The sequence below is a fragment of the Carassius gibelio genome, chromosome B7, assembly GCF_023724105.1.
Source record: "Carassius gibelio isolate Cgi1373 ecotype wild population from Czech Republic chromosome B7, carGib1.2-hapl.c, whole genome shotgun sequence".
Classification (NCBI taxonomy): Eukaryota; Metazoa; Chordata; class Actinopteri; order Cypriniformes; family Cyprinidae; genus Carassius; species Carassius gibelio.
Genome location: NC_068402.1, coordinates 3959276 through 3976168, shown reverse-complemented (window position 1 = coordinate 3976168; position 16893 = coordinate 3959276). Strand labels below are relative to the sequence as shown.

Genomic DNA, 16893 nt, shown 5'->3' with positions numbered 1-16893 from the left:
CTCCCTTCGTGACCACGCCCCCGCGCTGAACGTGCTATTCAGATTCAAACTGAAGCGCGCGGCTTGAATACACCCACACAGAAGAAAAAGCAGCGAGACTGTTCAAGTTTTTTATTTTTCTGTTTGCTTCGCGGTGAAAGGAATAAGACATAATTCACCCCAAACAGATGCTAACGCATAGTTTACTGTGGAGGTGTGTGCGGAACAACAAACCTGACTATGTTAGTTGACCAATCAGAACACAGTATGCTACCGAAAGGTGGGGTTAAGGAAGGTTAAGGAAACTGGTGCTGAGTCCCAATTCGCATACTATCCGTCCTAAATAGTATGCGAAACTAGAATTAGTACGTCCCAAATCGTAGTATGTTGAAAAGAGTATTCCAAAGATACCCGGATGGTCTACTATTTCCGGTTAGAATTCGAAGTGCAGATCAATGCACACTCTAAGTGCTAATATTGCCCACAACCCATTGAGTACGGGAGGGAGGAGCTTTGCGATGGCTTTGTAGTGATGTAAACATGGCAGCCGGGTGCAGCAGCGGAGATGTGCCCTCAGCTTTTAAGTGTAAGAATTCAAATGTTTAACCCTAATTAAAGTTATATTTTATTTCGTTACACACATTGCACATGAACGTCAGAACCAGTCGCCTCACAAACGTTTAAACATTAAAATGTTATTGGACATAAAGAATGAATGAAACATTAACAGTTGTGGTGTGCGTAACTAGGCAACCACGTTGTCGTTCACATTGCATGACGTCATCGAAGTATGTCCCAGAACCTGCATACTATTTTGCTACACACTCAAAAGTATGTACTTTTTCCTCACAAAAAAAGTAAATACTTTTAGGTCGTAGTATAAGTAGGCGAATTGGGACTCAGCATGGATCTTTTGAACAGCTTCGCACGAACTGTTTGGGGATCTCTGAGAATTTAGGTAATTTTAAAATGATATTTTGACAAAATGTTTTTTAACCTTGGATGGATTTAAACCTAATGTACAGGACTTATAAACAGTGATAGGAAGCTTAGAATTTCCATCTTACTGGCTCTTTAAATTAAATTAAATTAAATTAAAACAGCTAGTAAATTAGGCACGGTCACTTTAAGAGACAATGAATGCATCCAATATAATACACATCCGATGTTTTTCTCAACTGTTTACTTTCACCCAAGACATAACCGAGTTTTTTTCGACCATACATTCCAAGACGGGTATTTTGACATATTTTGCATGCAAGATATGCATGTTCATTTGCTCGTTTTAAACATTTTAACAATAATCCACAAGCAGATGTTCAGAAACAAATAAATCAAATAACACAAAATTAAAGGTATATCGGTTATATCATATAAAACCATATTGGGTTTATTGAGAATTTATTGTTAAGTAGTGCTGTCAAACGATTAATCGCATCCAAAATAAAGGTTTTCGTTCGCATAATATACATATGTGTTTGTTCTGTGTACATTTATGATGTATATATAAACACACAAACATATATTACATATTTAGAAAATATTTGCACGTCTATATTTAGGGCATACTCATATAATTTATATAAAAAATATATTGCATATATTTCTTTCTGAAATATATGCATGCATGTGTATTTCTATATAAATAACACATATAAATAGTACACACACATATTATGCAAAAAAAAATTTTAATAGTAGTTTAAAAATACGCCCTTTTTTCATCTATTTAGGACTGGAATTATTCTAATTCTGTTATTACAAGTATAAAAGTTTAAAGTGTCTTCTATTACTAATCCAAATTGAACACCGTTGATCTTTCTGCGCAAAGGTTACAATAGTAAGTGCGACAGCGTGGTTGTTGCGTCATCACAATGCGCCAGCTGTAGAGGATCACCTAAACACTCGAGACGCTTGTGTGGTTTACAAGCTTTAGGAAAGGTTTTTGACACTTAGATGTCGGTTATTCCTTGCTGCTTCCTCTTTCAGTTTGACGGAGATGGTATATATATATAGGTCCCACTTTAGACACTAAACCGAATGGAAGAAGAGAGCAGTTGTGCAGAAGCCGTGTCCAAAGTGAACGCGGATTTATTGTCGCTCCTGCGCATCGATGTGGAGCTCGAGCCCTTGTGTGACCGAGAGGAGACCACGTGCTCTGTAAGATGACAAACAGTCATTATACCGAGATAGATTAATTACTAGTGTGTCACTCGTTTTTCTGCTTCTGCAGAAGAATGTCCTGCGCAAGCAGCGGAACTGGGAGAGGAGACTGGAGGCGAAGAGAAGCAAAAGAAGAGAGGAGAAACTAAGAAAGAAGCTCAACAAACAAAATAAAGGTGATATGGGTTTTAATACATCATGTTACCTGACAATCTTACTGTGTGAAGTACATTTTCATGTCCCATTCATACATGCATATATTGACTTTACAACTTAAAATATTCTAATTACATTTAAAATATTATGGAATTCATTGTTATTCCATTTAAATACATGCATATACATTTGTTTAAAGACTTAAAGGCATTTGTTATTCTACAAACAACATTATAAATATGGTTCTTTTAAACTTCCTGTTAAATTGAGAAAAGCAGCTATATGTTTTAATGCATAAACACTCATTTTACATACTGCTAGATGTAGATTGGAGTATTAAAAAAATAGTGCTGTCATGTATATTGTGTGTATATATTAAAATAAAAATTAAATTACATTTATGCATTTAGCAGACGCTTTTATCCAAAGCGACTCCCAGTGCATTCAGGCTATCAATTTTTACCTATCATGTGTTCATGTTTATAAAAATACAGACACATACAGTATATATTTAGAAAATATTTGCATGTATTTACATTCATATGTTTATATTCCTATATTTTATATTGTATATTTAATATATAATATATAAACATACCCTATCTTAAATAAATTTACATGCAAAATAATTATACATAGTATACACGCATATATTATGTAAACAAAAACGTTAAATTTTGGATGCGTTTAATTGCGTTAATCGTTTGATAACACAAAACAAATTAATTTTATTTAAAATTATTTATCAAGGATGCATTCAAATTGATCAAAAGTGGCAGGTTAGTCCTGTTTATGTCATCAAAGTTTTCCATTTCAAAAAAAAGATTTTCTTTTGAACTTGCTATTCATTAAAGCATCCTTAGAAAATAAATAATAATTATATATATATATATATATATATATATATATATATATATATATATATGTATTTGATCACAGAATTACATTTCATTTCAGCATACATTTAAAAAAATTTCATTTTCAACTTGTAATATTATTTTTATTTACAGTTATGCATTTATCAGACGCTTTTATACAAAGTGACTTACAGTGCATTCAGGTTATAAATGTTTTTATTTTTTTACCCATATGTATGTTCCCTGGGAATTGAACCCATGACCTTTTGCGCTGCTAGTGCTTACGCAATGCTCAGTTGTAATAATATTTAACTGTTGTTGTTTGTTGTTTTTTTTTTTATGAAGTAAATACACCCTTGGTGAGCAGAAGAGACTCTCAGAAACTTCTTACTAAGCCCAAACGTCTGAACAGTAGTGTTTATTCGATTACATTCTGGATTAATGACTGCTTCTTAACGGATAAGATGTTTATCTTGCAGATATGAATGAGTTGCAGCTCAGTAAACGTGTCATTAAAGCGATTACCAAAGAGAGACTGAGGGAGGCCAGAGAAGCAGGACCTGGCCTGTGTGTTGATCTCAGCATGACTGACTGTCTCTCTGCCAAAGTGAGGTTTACTAAACAAACACTGCAGTCTGGCAGGTTGATACCTGACCTGCTGGCTTGATAAGTAGAGTGAGAATTTTATGTGTTCATTTGTTTCTCACAGGAAATCAGCCGCCTTGCATGTCAGATCAGGCGCCTCTACGGATGCAATAAGAAAGCCTTGAAGCCTTTCCGCATATTTCTGACGGAGTTAAACGAGGGCAGTCTGCTGTATAAAGAGTGTGTTCGGATGAACGATGGCTTCATGAATTATTTGGTTAGTCTTCTCTTAGTTTTAAAACCTTCAATAGTCAAAGCAGAATCACAGAAATGATATACAGCAAACAAGTTTTATTATGGTGTCTCTGAATCCCACAGATTGATGTGACTGAGGAGAGCTGGTTTCATCTGTTTCCCTCTGAAGATGTGATATATTTAACACCAGACGCAAGTGAAGGTTCATGTCGTGCACATTCTATATTGCATTAAGAATAAGTACAAGGTCAACAAAACATCAACATTTAATATAAAATTTAATATACTGACTGTTTTTTAAGTGCACGGTCATGGTTTTATTGTGTATGATTCATTGGCATGCATGTTGAAAATGTGGATTTTTTATCACAGGGTTCGTACAAGGTGCTTAAAGTGTTTGAATTTGACTTTTTGAAATTTAAGTCCATATTTTTGAGAAAGTACTACTTGAAAAATACTTGTATTTTTAAAGGACAGTATATATGAAATAAGTGTTATTGCTTTTCCTCGATAAAATAGTATTTTTACACAAAATAAACGATGCAGACTGATATTAATACAGAGCCGTTTCACCTGGCTTTTAGCAGCGCACGAGATCTCGCAATATTACTCTTTTAGGTAAAAAGCGGTCTCTCGATATTAGTAAGTAAAGTTGTGTTTGTGGTAAAACTTTTGATTGTGCTTGCATTATTTTTTACGTTCTTTTATTGTAAGTGCTGTTAGTTTGGGTTTCTTTTGGCAACGCATATAAAATCTTACGTGTTTTTTTTTTTAATTCACACGTCTCTATCTCAGCCGCTTGTTCCACAAACTCTTTTTGTGTTGCTTAAACTTGTAATGTAAATTATGTATAAACCAACTTTGCCAACACAGAAGAATACATCAACATATTTCTTAAGTATGAGATTTGTTGTACATCGTGATTTCAAAAGTATGAGTTTGCAGGTGGGCTAATATTAAAGGGGGGGGTGAAATGCTCATTTTCACTCAATATCCTGTTAATCTTGAGTACCAATAGAGTAGTACTGCATCCTTCATAACTCCAAAAAGTCTTTATTTTTATTATATTTATAAGAGAAAGATAGTCTGTACCGATTTTTCCCGGAAAAACACGAGCGCCTAGAGGCGCGGAGCTAAAGAATCACAAGCGCCAGTAGGCTTTTGAGTTGAGAGCATGTGGAAGCTGTGACACAGATCCAGAGGCTGAAATTTAACAAGAGCAGCATCAGCAAAGGCGGTATGCTATGTGGTATGTACTGAAACTGTATATATTTGCTTAGCGGTTTTGGAAAATGACTAAGTTCCACTTTATGTCGTTTTTTTTTTTAAGCTGTACATGTGAAAAGTGCAGTTTGATGACAACATGGCATGTTGTTTACTTGATGTGCTTACACTGCGATAGCTAAGTTAACAACACAGAGATATTTGAAGCAGTTTTACTCACCGCATGCGGTTCCAACACACAATCGTGACCCTTTTTCGTTGGGACTGCATTATCCTCAAGAAATAAAGGATGTGCAATCCGAAATGCAGGGAACAAACAAAAACACTTGCACAACTCCGTTGATGCTCTGTAACTATAAACTCCATCCACTGGTCCCTTAATGCTGTTTCTCTTTTGGTAATCTGTGCAGGGTTGTCTTGCCCTGGCAACCAAAAACACACTCCTTTTGTGACTTTTCGCGACGCTCTCGCTCTGATCTGGCTGTGCTCAGCCTCTCAGTGCTCTGCTATACGGGAGCGCGCGCTCTTCCGGCAGAAGTGCCTTAGGACCCATATGAGGAAATTCCGCTCCATCTAACGTCACACAGAGCCATACTCGAAAAAAACTTTCCGAAACTTGTGACAAACCGGAAGAGGTTTTTTTGGAACAAAAATACTCCTTCAAACGTACAACTTAATTTTTGAAACTTTGTCCATGTTTAGCATGGGAATCCAACTCTTTAACAGTGTAAAAAACTCAGTATGCATGAAATAGCATTTCACCCCCCCTTTAAAGTCCTTGAATCACGCTGTAAAGTGAAGCATGGCCAGGCCGTTTGTGCCCTCTGCAGGTGTTTGTTATAATACATAAATTATAATAATATGTTATGTTTATATTTTGTGTAGACATATTACATTATGTAGGCCTATTTTATAAGGATTATTAAAAAAAACTATGTAATTACTTGGTTTTGACACTTTATTCGAACCAATTATTATTGCTTCATCGTTAGTTTATTTATAAAAAGTCATACTAAAGCCTGTTTTTCACTTAAGTCTATTTGTGTTACTAAAAAAGTATTTTAGATTACTCAATTGTCAAAATAATCATTAGTTACAACCCTAGATTAGTTACAATATTTAAAAAAACATACTGTCATTTAAAAAAATAAATCTTAAAAATAGTATTAAAGTATTGTCTCATTCCAGTGAAACAAGTTATCTGTATATCTCATGAGTTACGTGTATTGTCACACACGACCTAGTTTTGATAAGTGGTGATTTATGATACAGCTTTCATTCTTCAGGTCAATCATGTTCATAAATAAATAAATAAAAAAACGTTTGTATAAGGAAAGCAATAATTTTGCCATAACATCCTTGCAAATGTTAAAGTTGATTTATTGCTGCCCTTTATTTGTGCGAGGGAGTGACTAAACATAAAGGTTTTTATGTTTAGTGAGATTTCTGATTTTCGTCCTTGAAAACCAAAAAAGTAGTGCTTTTGAAAGTCCTGGAATTTCATTTTGCAGTTTCTGTACGAACTCTGTTTTCAAAATATGTAATATGAAACCACTTTAATATAATTTATATATTATTATAGTATTTCTTAGCATTTTAATCGCTTGTATATTATAACGTTTTTCTTCTTTTTATACGTGTTCGTTTTTCATCTGTTTATATTTTAACTTCAGCTTTGATTCAGTTACCGAAAAGCATTTTAGTTAACTATAACACTGCCTTAAACGATATCTGTGTCATTTTTCCACATTGACTATTGTTTTCTGATCATGAATGAGTCATACGTAAAACTATTTGAGTCGTAAAGATAAGATAAAATTAATGTGAATGCTACAATAAGTAACCTATTTCTTTCATTTTAGCTCTATGTAAATATGTAATGTTTCCCTGTTAGCTTTAGAGTATGTGGAGGAAGATAAAGTCTACATCCTTGGAGGTTTAGTGGATGAAACCATACAAAAGGTGAAACTCTTACTGTGGTCATATCGTTATTTATTAAAGGTACATTACTGGGAGAATTGAGAATATAGAAACCGCTTAACTAAACATGATCTCATGCTGTATTCTTGGGAGATTTGAGAATATAGAAACCGCTTAACTAAACATGATCTCATGCTGTATTCTTGGGAGATTTGAGAATATAGAAACCGCTTAACTAAACATGATCTCATGCTGTATTCTTTAAGAAAATAAGCTACACGAGGGCGAAAGAGCTCGGCGTTCCCACGGCGCGGCTGCCGATTGATGAGTACATGGTGAAGAGACCAAACCCAAAAAATTTCCACTCCAAAATCCTAGCCATTAATCAAGGTGATCACATTCTCTGACTCTGCGTTCACACACTGCCTTCATAATCTTGTTGTGAAACTCTGTGTGTAATTGGCATGTGTCTGATGTGTTTCAGTGTTTGAAATCCTTCTGACATTTCGGGACACTAGAGACTGGACTAAAGCTTTTGCGGCTGGAATACCTCCAGGAAAAGGTTACATGGTGGCATCAGCGGCATCTACAGACAGAAACACCCCGGAAGAGTTGTAGACACACACAGACTTTCCTTTTATAGAGTTTATAAGACTTTGAGCCTATGATAGTTTTATGAACTCCTCTATATATTACACAACTTCATGTTTGACTGAATGAAAAATATTGAAAATACTTGACTGCATCTTTTATGTCACATTTCTTTTATTTTGAAATTCTCTAATTCAGTTGGGTTTTGGCACAGTCTAAATACTGAGCTGACTGATATTTTGTCAGCAATAAAGCGCCACTGGTTTAAACTGATATATGCAAGGATCACATTACAAGTAAAGTAATGTCTGTGTGCGTTAATGTTTTACAATGTTTAATCTAACGCATTAGGAACATTACATTGGGTCTTTGTCTTTGTTATAACCAATCTTGACAAACAAAATCATTTAGTTGAGCATCAGCTCGACCTGTTGGTTGATGTTTGTAATTGCATGATGTATTGCCTTCAACAAAGCCCAATGAAGAAGGAAGGCAAGTTTATAAAGATTCGTTTTTGCTGACCGTGTTTATAAAGATTAGTTTTTGCTGACCGTGTACTCTCTCTCAAGTCATCCCAGATGTAGATGAGTTTGTATCTTCATCAGATTTGGAGAAATGTATCATTGCATCACTTGCTCAGCAATGGGTGCTCTGCAATGAATGGGTGCCATCAGAATGAGAGTCCAAACAGCTGATAAAAACATCACAATAATCCACACCACTCCAGTCCATCAGTTGACCTGCGAAGCGAAAATCTATGTAAGAAACAAATCCATCAATAAGATGTTTAAACAAATTCTCTATAATGAACTATTTATGTAAACACCTTGAATCATCTTATAATCCTTCAAAATGCCGATTTGTAAAATATACTGTGATTTAAAATGTAACGCGCTAAGTTTCCACCGGACTGTTTGCATTTAGAATTATTTTTGTTTACCGTTTTTTGGTTTGTTATTTAAACATAAATTTGCTGTTTATCTAAATTTTTGAATAAAAAACAGATTTCTCTAAAACTCCTAGTGGATAATGGATCTGGTGAACCCATGAATGACTGTCTTGTGGATTTAACTGATCTTGTGACAGTTTTATAATTCAAGTTCATTTTCAATTAACTAAATCCATGTTATTATTTAACGTGTATAATTTAAAAAGAGAGAATTATATTTCATCTCTTCCGATCAATCTAGGTTTTCAATCCTTGCCTAATAACACAGAAACAAGTCTTACATATGAACGAACCTAAACACAGAAACATTCGTCTTTAATGGCATTTAATTAATGTAGGTAGCATTTGATAAGATTTGTTATCAAGAGAGCATTTGCAATTGTTTATGAAACGTATATCAAGTTTATGTTGAGATATTGGTGCACTTACATAATTATAACCTACAGATGGAGGCAGATTTTAGTGCTTTCAGGGAAATATAATGTATCATGCCAAATTCACATCGCTAACTTTTAACAAAAAAGCTCCTGAATCAAATTTTCTTTAATGTTAATATGCAGCACACTCCTATTTCATTTAATCACAATATACTTAAAACATTCAAAAATAAAGGTGATTTAATATTATTCATTCCAGCATTTTTACTATCAATGCACTTACTTCGAAATCAATTAATGTGTTACTAGTGATAGTCATACTCTAATATTTAACATATTTAAAAAACCACTCGGATCATGCACTCTCCCTCAAAGACTCAAACCGAATCGATGAACGTTCATCAATAATAATAATCCGTGATTAAATCACCAACTATTATCCGATTCACGCTCAGAGGAGTACACTTTCACTCATCATCGTGGTTTGAGAGACGCAACACTTTCGAAACACATTTCCTAGTCAAGAACTATAGAAATGATCCCTGAAAGTATAGTCTTAACTTTACAAAGCGCGCGGTGGGGACCAGTTCAAAGACCACATGAGGCTCGCAGACGGTGGTGCGCGATGACGTCACCGCGGCGACTTCGAACTGATGATTAAAACAACGCGCCAAGTCATCGATTTATGAGGCCATTTCAACATAAAAGCAGGCATGTACTGGCCATCGGGACTACCGGGAGATTCCCGGTGGGCCGCGGTCTGGTTGGGCCGGTGCGTTATGTATTTTGTTTTTAAATCATTATTTATCGCAAATATATTCGTAAGTATATTTTTGTACAGTCCAATTCCGGCCTTACGTGTCTCTTTCATGAAGCCGCAAGATGCTTTTTTTTTTTTTACGTTAGTCACAATAATTTATTTAAAACATTACAAAAAGCAGTATAAAGAACAGATAAAACGACGCGTGCGCATGATGCTGATGCGAGCTGCGAGACGTGACGTGTTCACTGCTCATTGGCCAATCAGAATCAAGTTCTAGCCTTGAAAAGCGGCCCATTACAACTGCGACGAAATTCAATATGTTAAATAATAAAATATCTAGGCGTAAATGAGGGGCCGAAGGTTGAGAGAGAGAAAACGACAAGCACTTGAGGCAGATGCCACCAAATGTGTCAAGATAAATAAATTATTTGCTGGAAGGCAAAAGACTTAGTGAAGACGTCCTCAGGGCGGGACTTGACTGCTGAGGTGAGACAGAAATGTAATGATACACGGAGGCTACTGCATTGTTTTGTTTCAAAAAGTTAGGATATTCTAGCTGTAATATGCCACCACTCACTGATCTATATAAATTGCATTTAAAATTCTCAGCTCTCAAGTTCTGTCTATTTTATTACAAAATTCAGACAATACTGTTTTGGCGTCAGAGAATGTGTCGTGACAGATCGCTTTAGCGCCTCAGTTCAAGTAAACCGATCATCTGTTACTTTCTGTTTAAAGATACAGTACACCTTACAGAAATTTATATATGCCTCAGAAATAATATCGATCAATTATCAGTCAAAACAGCAGGAGAACAATTATTTCACAGAATGTTACATTTACCTCAAGAAAGCCCTTTAAAGACCATAGCAGGTTAGTTGAGATTGAAAAATAGCCATAAGAAAGGAGTATTTTGCTAAATATGTGCACTACAGTACATACTTATTATATTTTCACCTGAAGTATTTTACATTTGATTATGCAATATCTGTACCTGAAAACGGTGCTATTTATGATAATTTTTTAAACATTTTTATTACTGACTGTTCACTTGTCTTCATTAATGTTTGAACTTAATAGTTAATGTTTATTGTGGTATTGAAATTACAATTGTGAAATGAGATTGCAGATTATTTACAAAGAAAACAATAGCAATTTTATTTTTATCTCTGTTTATGTATTTATTTTTTGGCAGGGCAAGAAAAGTTCTGAACCCTAGCATTGAGCTCTGCATTTGAATAAAGTGACGTGACACATACAGCCAAGTATGGTGACCCACACTCAGAATCCGTGCTCTGCATTTAACCCATCCGAAGTGCACACACACACAGAGCAGTGAACACACACACACACTGTGAACACACACCCGGCGCAGTGGGCATCATTTATGCTGCAGCTTTTTAAAGGCCTTTGATTATGTTATGAAAAATTTAAAATAAATCACTACACAACGTTCTTTGTCTTAATTACTCTTTTATTTTATTGTAGATCAGTGGTCTTTATAAATAATGCTTACTATAGTTCAGTGGTCTTAATACTAGCCTACTATAAGCAGCCAACAGGTCAGAGGTAATTTGTGTGAATTAATATAAAAAAAAAGTGTTATGTTGCAGCACATGAAATATAGTTACAGCAGAAAATGTGTACCCTAAGCATTAATATTTCTATTAGAATAATAAGAAGCACATAAAATAAGACCTTTAGATATTTAAAATAAAGCCTGATAAAATAATTTACATTTTCTTTGTTTATTATTTTAATAGTTTTTTCTTGGTTTTGATAGTAATACATTCTAATCAGTAATTTTACATCCAGATTAATGTATGTATAGACATGTAGTGTGCGTGTGTGTGTGTGTGTGTGTGTGTGTGCGCGCATGTTTACATGCATGGTGGGCCAGTCTGGATGAAGTCCAGGGCTGATTTTTTGTCCCAGTCCAGCCCTGCATAAAAGAGCATGGCCCATACTTTAGGACCGCACATATTCAATGCAAAATTATGTAAATTGAACTATTTAATAAAATCCCCAAAGTTAAACGTGAATTGAGTGGTGTCTGATGAAGCAGCGATTACTTAAACATTAAGAGTTTCATTGCATCAACTTGTAACTTTGAGTGACAGTACATTAAATATTATATGTTCAAACTTTGAAATTAATCACTGTGATTCTAGTGATATTCATACTTCTTCTAATCTTTAACATATTTTAAAAACTACTCGGATCATGTACTCCCCCTCAAAGATTCAGACCGAATCATTGAACGTTCATCAATAATAATAATCCGTGATTAAATCACCAACTATTATCCGATTCACGCTCAGAGGAATACACTTTCACTCATCATTGTGGTTTGAGAGACGCAACACTTTCGAAACACATTTCCTAGTCAAGAACTATAGAAATGATCCCTGAAAGTATAGTCTTAACTTTACAAAGCGCGCGGTGGGGACGAGTTCAAAGACCACATGAGGCTCGCAGACGGTGGTGCGCGATGACGTCACCGCGGCGACTTCGAACTGATGATTAAAACAACGCGCCAACTCATCGATTTATGAGGCCATATCAACATAAAAGAGCATGGCCCATACTTTAGGACAGCAAATATTCAATGCAAAATGATGTAAGTGGAACTATTAAGTCCCCAAAAGTTAAACGTGACTTCACTGGTTTCAGTAACAAGATAATGGAAAATGGAGGGGAAGCTGGTTTTAAACAGTCTATGAGGGGAATGCAGCCTTTAATCACTGGATGTTCAGACATCATTTAATTTTTAAAGAAAGACACAGAAAAAAATCACTATTCAGTGTAAACTCAGACTACCAATTTGCTGTCCATGGAAATCTTTGACCTAGCAAAGTTAATGCTGGGAATTTCATGTTCTTTAATATATTTTTGTAATGTTGATTTTTCTTCATTGTTAGCTACTACCTGCACTTCAAGTGTTTTGAGATTAAATATTTGACCTGGAAATAGTCTTAATATATTAGCCGGGGCTCGACATTCCGGGACAAGTGGATTTTGTGAAGGGGCAAGTGAATGAGAATTTTACTTGCCCGAACGGACAAGTAACCTTATCACAATTTTAATAACAAACAATAACTAGGGCAGCACAATTTGACGAGAATGATTCTGATTTTATTACTTTCAGTGTAAATGGTGACTGATAACAGATAAATTATTGACAGTATCAAGGGCAAGGCAGTTGAGATTCATGCAGCTGTCTGACACATGGAGAAATCAACATTATAAGCGTAACAGCATGAACAAACATACTGCGGTAGAAAAAAATCTAAATATTCTGTATAATATTTGCAACATCACACGACCAGGAGTGATGTTTTCCCGACTTTCAGCTCGATTGCAAATGTGATATTGATTTTATACATCTTCAGTTAAATAACAAGTAATGTTAACTGACTTACATTTTAGAGACATTGTGGATCGTTTTTACTTCATTTCAAACACAAATAATTATAAGCAAAGCCACAGCAGAACAGTCCCGCATCCCCAAGCAAAACACAAGTCAGTCCCACTTTATATTAGGTGGCCTTAACTACTATGTACTTACATACAAAAATACGTACAATGTACTTATTGTGTTCATATTGTATTGTAAAACACTTTTGCTGCTATTGAGGTGGGATAGGGGTAAGGTTAGGGAGAGGGTTGGAGGTATGAGTAAGTTTAAGGGTGGGTTAAGGTGTAAAGTATGGGTCAACAGTGTAATTATAGATTTGTTATTACAGAAATTAAATACAGATGTAATTACATGTAGTTTATTTTTTAGAATATAAGTACAATGTAAAAACATGTATGTACACAATAAGTACATTGTACTAAATTATTAGTTAAAATGTAAGTACATAGTAGTTAAGGCCACTTAATATAAAGTGGGTCCCACAAGTCTTTTGTTACTAAATTACTAATTTTTAAACGAGTCAATGATTCAGTGAGCCATTTATAAAAACGGTTGCTTGCTTCATTTATTGAATGAATCAGCCGTTTGACCAAATCGGTTGAATCAATGATTCACTCATTAAGAAAGTGACTTGCCACCACCTACCGGTGGTTTAATGTCATATTTAAAAGTATCATTGCATTTTTCCAACATTTCATATTTTGTATGTCAAAAAAGTAAAACATTAATCTAATAACATACTTTATTCATTTGGACAGATGGAGTTTGTTGATACTGTTTTCATTTTAATAACAACCATACTGTCTTATCATTAATGTAGCCTATTGATCACATGTAAGAATTCAAAATAAGTGTAGACATCTACATTTAATCAGTTTAGGAAAATATTTTCCTCTATAAAGTTAAAAAGTGTAACAGCAATCAATTTAAGGCAAATATAAAAAAATATGTTGATTAAAATAATGCCTGATAGAGCACTGATGAGAACGTTTCAGAATATATAAAATTTGTGCCAAAAAACAAAACTACAAAAAAAGAGTAACTTTTTTAAAGTGAATTATTTATTTACTTTTTACATGACAAGCTCATGTAAAAAACTTAATGTGGAGCCCTGTATTAACAATGTTATTGTAGTGAGTTTTTATCCTCTTTAAAACTCATTTATTAAATGTTGTTATTGTTTTTCTTTTCCTCATTGTTACTATGCACTCAAAATGGTTTGAGATGGATAGAAATGTCATCGCTGTGTGAGTTTAGTCTTTTTCATAATTATTGTTGCAATGTAGCTATTGTTTGATGTTTTTCATTGATACAGTCATATTCACTTCCAGTTTTTTTTTTTTTTTAGATTAAAGACACAAGTATGTGTAAAGACACAAAACGCTATTGTGGCTCTTTTTGGTGTGTTTGTATATTTTAATATATTTTCAAAAAAAATACAAGATTATGCTAACTGAATATATGTGATATCAAATAAGGGTTAGCACAAATGTAATCTAAATGTAATTCAAAAGTAATCAGATTACATTACCAAAAATGTTTAATGTAAGAGATTGTATTACTGACTACAGAGTTTGTAGTGAAATCGGATATTGATTTGATTATCTATCCAACTGTAATGACAGTACATTAATTATTACATGTTTAAACTTTGTATTCAATTAATGTGTTACATGAAACGCAACATCATATTTTAATATTTAACATTTTATAAGAAACCACTCGGATCATGCACTCCCCCTCAAAGATTCAGACCGAATCGATGAACGTTCATCAATAATAATAATCCGTGATTAAATCACTAATTATTATCCGATTCACGCTCAGAGGAATACACTTTCACTCATCATCGTGGTTTGAGAGACGCAACACTTTCGAAACACATTTCCTAGTCAAGAACTATAGAAATGATCCCTGAAAGTATAGTCTTAACTTTACAAAGCGCACGGTGGGGACCAGTTCAAAGACCACATGAGGCTCGCAGACGGTGGTGCGCGATGACGTCACCGCGGCGACTGCGAACTGGTGATTAAAACAACGCGCCAAACTCCTCGATTTAAGAGGCCATATCAACATAAAAGAGCATGGCCCATACTTTAGGACCGCAAATATTCAATGCAAAATGATGTAAATGGAACTATTTGATAAAGTCCCCAAAGTTAAACGTGACTTCAGTGGTTTCTGATGAAGCAGCGATGACTTAAACATCATGTGTTGAATTCCACCAACCCTTAACTTTGTGTGACAGTACATTCATTATTATATTTTAATCTCTTTTTAGATTAATTAAATGTTCAATAAAGTTCAATTTCGTTCAATAAAGCATGTAAAAAATAAACTAAGCTTGAAAATGTTACCATTACCCACAATCCTCCTCGGTGTCAGCCTTCCTTTGGTGAGCAGGCATGTGTGTGTTAAACCGAGTACGTTAAAGTTAATACAGCTACGTTTAAAAATTGTAATACATATTAGTAAATCTGAATTGTAGAGGAAACAGCATATAAATGTGTTACGCAGATAGTGGTGCTTCAGAACTAAATCCTGTCATGCAACTCGACTAGTTCCGGGATGAAAATAAACTGTAGTTACATATTTCACACACTAGGTGCTTACTCTACTGTCTAAATTAATTATATAGACTAGAGAAGATTCGAGGAGGTTGGCCAAGTTCAGAATAGCATACTACCACGGTGTCTAGCATTTGACAGAAGCAGTAAGAATATGATTCTCAGTGCTCAGTGTCATTTAAAATATAAAAGGTATATATATATATATATATATATATGGCCTCGGATTTTTTATTTATTTATGGCCTTGGATATCCAGGGATCACAATCTTAATGTGATTTAAACTTTATTTATTTATCTTATTTAATATTATTTATTTTATTTTGAAAAAATGGCCTTGGATACCCAGGGATCACAGTCTGAATGTGATCTAAACTTTATTTATTTATTTATTTTGGCCTTGAATATCTAAGGATCATTATACTAATGTGATCTAAAATGCATTTATTTATTTATTCATTTATTCCCTTGGATACCCAGAGATCACAATCTAAATGTGATCTAATCTGTATTTATTTATTTATTTATTTATTTATTTATTTATTTATTTATTTATTTATTTATTTATTTATTTATTTATTTGTCTCTCTGTCTGTCTATTTATTTATTTATAATAATATTGTTTATTTTATTTAGAAAAACATGGTTTAGGATACCTAGGGATCACAATCTAAATTTGATCTAAACATTATTTATTTATTTATTTATTGCCTTGGATACCCATGGATGACAATCTGAATGTGATCTAAACTGTATTTATTTATTTATTTTAATATTGTCTATTTTATTTTTTAAAAATGGTCTAGAATACCCAGGGATCGCAATCTAAATGTGATCTAAACTTTATTCATTTATTTATTTATCTATTTATTGATGACCTTGGTTATCCAGGTATCAAAATAATAATGTAATCTAAAACTGATATCTATTTATATGTTTGTTTGTTTGTGGCTTTAGATATCCAAAGATCAGAATCTAAAAGTCATCTAAATGACAGATGTCTGATTTAATCTTTGAATAAATAAAGAAAGCAGGGTCGTGTTAGTATGATGAGGATAGTTCTTATGATCTGGGATTTGAGGACTTAT

At 33.9% G+C, this 16893-nt stretch overlaps 1 protein-coding gene and 3 non-coding genes across 4 annotated transcripts; 1 reads left to right on the top strand and 3 right to left on the bottom strand.

Moving 5' to 3' along the window:
- Window positions 1–1836: 1836 nt before the first annotated feature.
- trmt10b (tRNA methyltransferase 10B) lies at window positions 1837–8031 on the top strand. The gene is made up of 8 exons (XM_052562187.1): window positions 1837–2139; window positions 2213–2318; window positions 3635–3762; window positions 3865–4017; window positions 4119–4197; window positions 7114–7181; window positions 7406–7529; window positions 7624–8031. The coding sequence occupies exons 1-8, from the start codon at window positions 2020–2022 to the stop codon at window positions 7755–7757; spliced, it is 912 nt and encodes a 303-aa protein (XP_052418147.1). The 5' UTR covers window positions 1837–2019; the 3' UTR covers window positions 7758–8031.
- Window positions 8032–9401: 1370 nt separating this feature from the next.
- On the bottom strand, window positions 9402–9614 carry LOC127962800 (small nucleolar RNA U3). The gene has a single exon (XR_008154665.1). It is a non-coding gene; the product is annotated as a small nucleolar RNA U3 (small nucleolar RNA).
- A 2416-nt stretch (window positions 9615–12030) lies between these two features.
- Window positions 12031–12243, bottom strand: LOC127962801 (small nucleolar RNA U3). Its single transcript, XR_008154666.1, has one exon. It is a non-coding gene; the product is annotated as a small nucleolar RNA U3 (small nucleolar RNA).
- Window positions 12244–14954: 2711 nt separating this feature from the next.
- Window positions 14955–15167, bottom strand: LOC127962799 (small nucleolar RNA U3). The gene has a single exon (XR_008154664.1). It is a non-coding gene; the product is annotated as a small nucleolar RNA U3 (small nucleolar RNA).
- Window positions 15168–16893: the final 1726 nt, after the last annotated feature.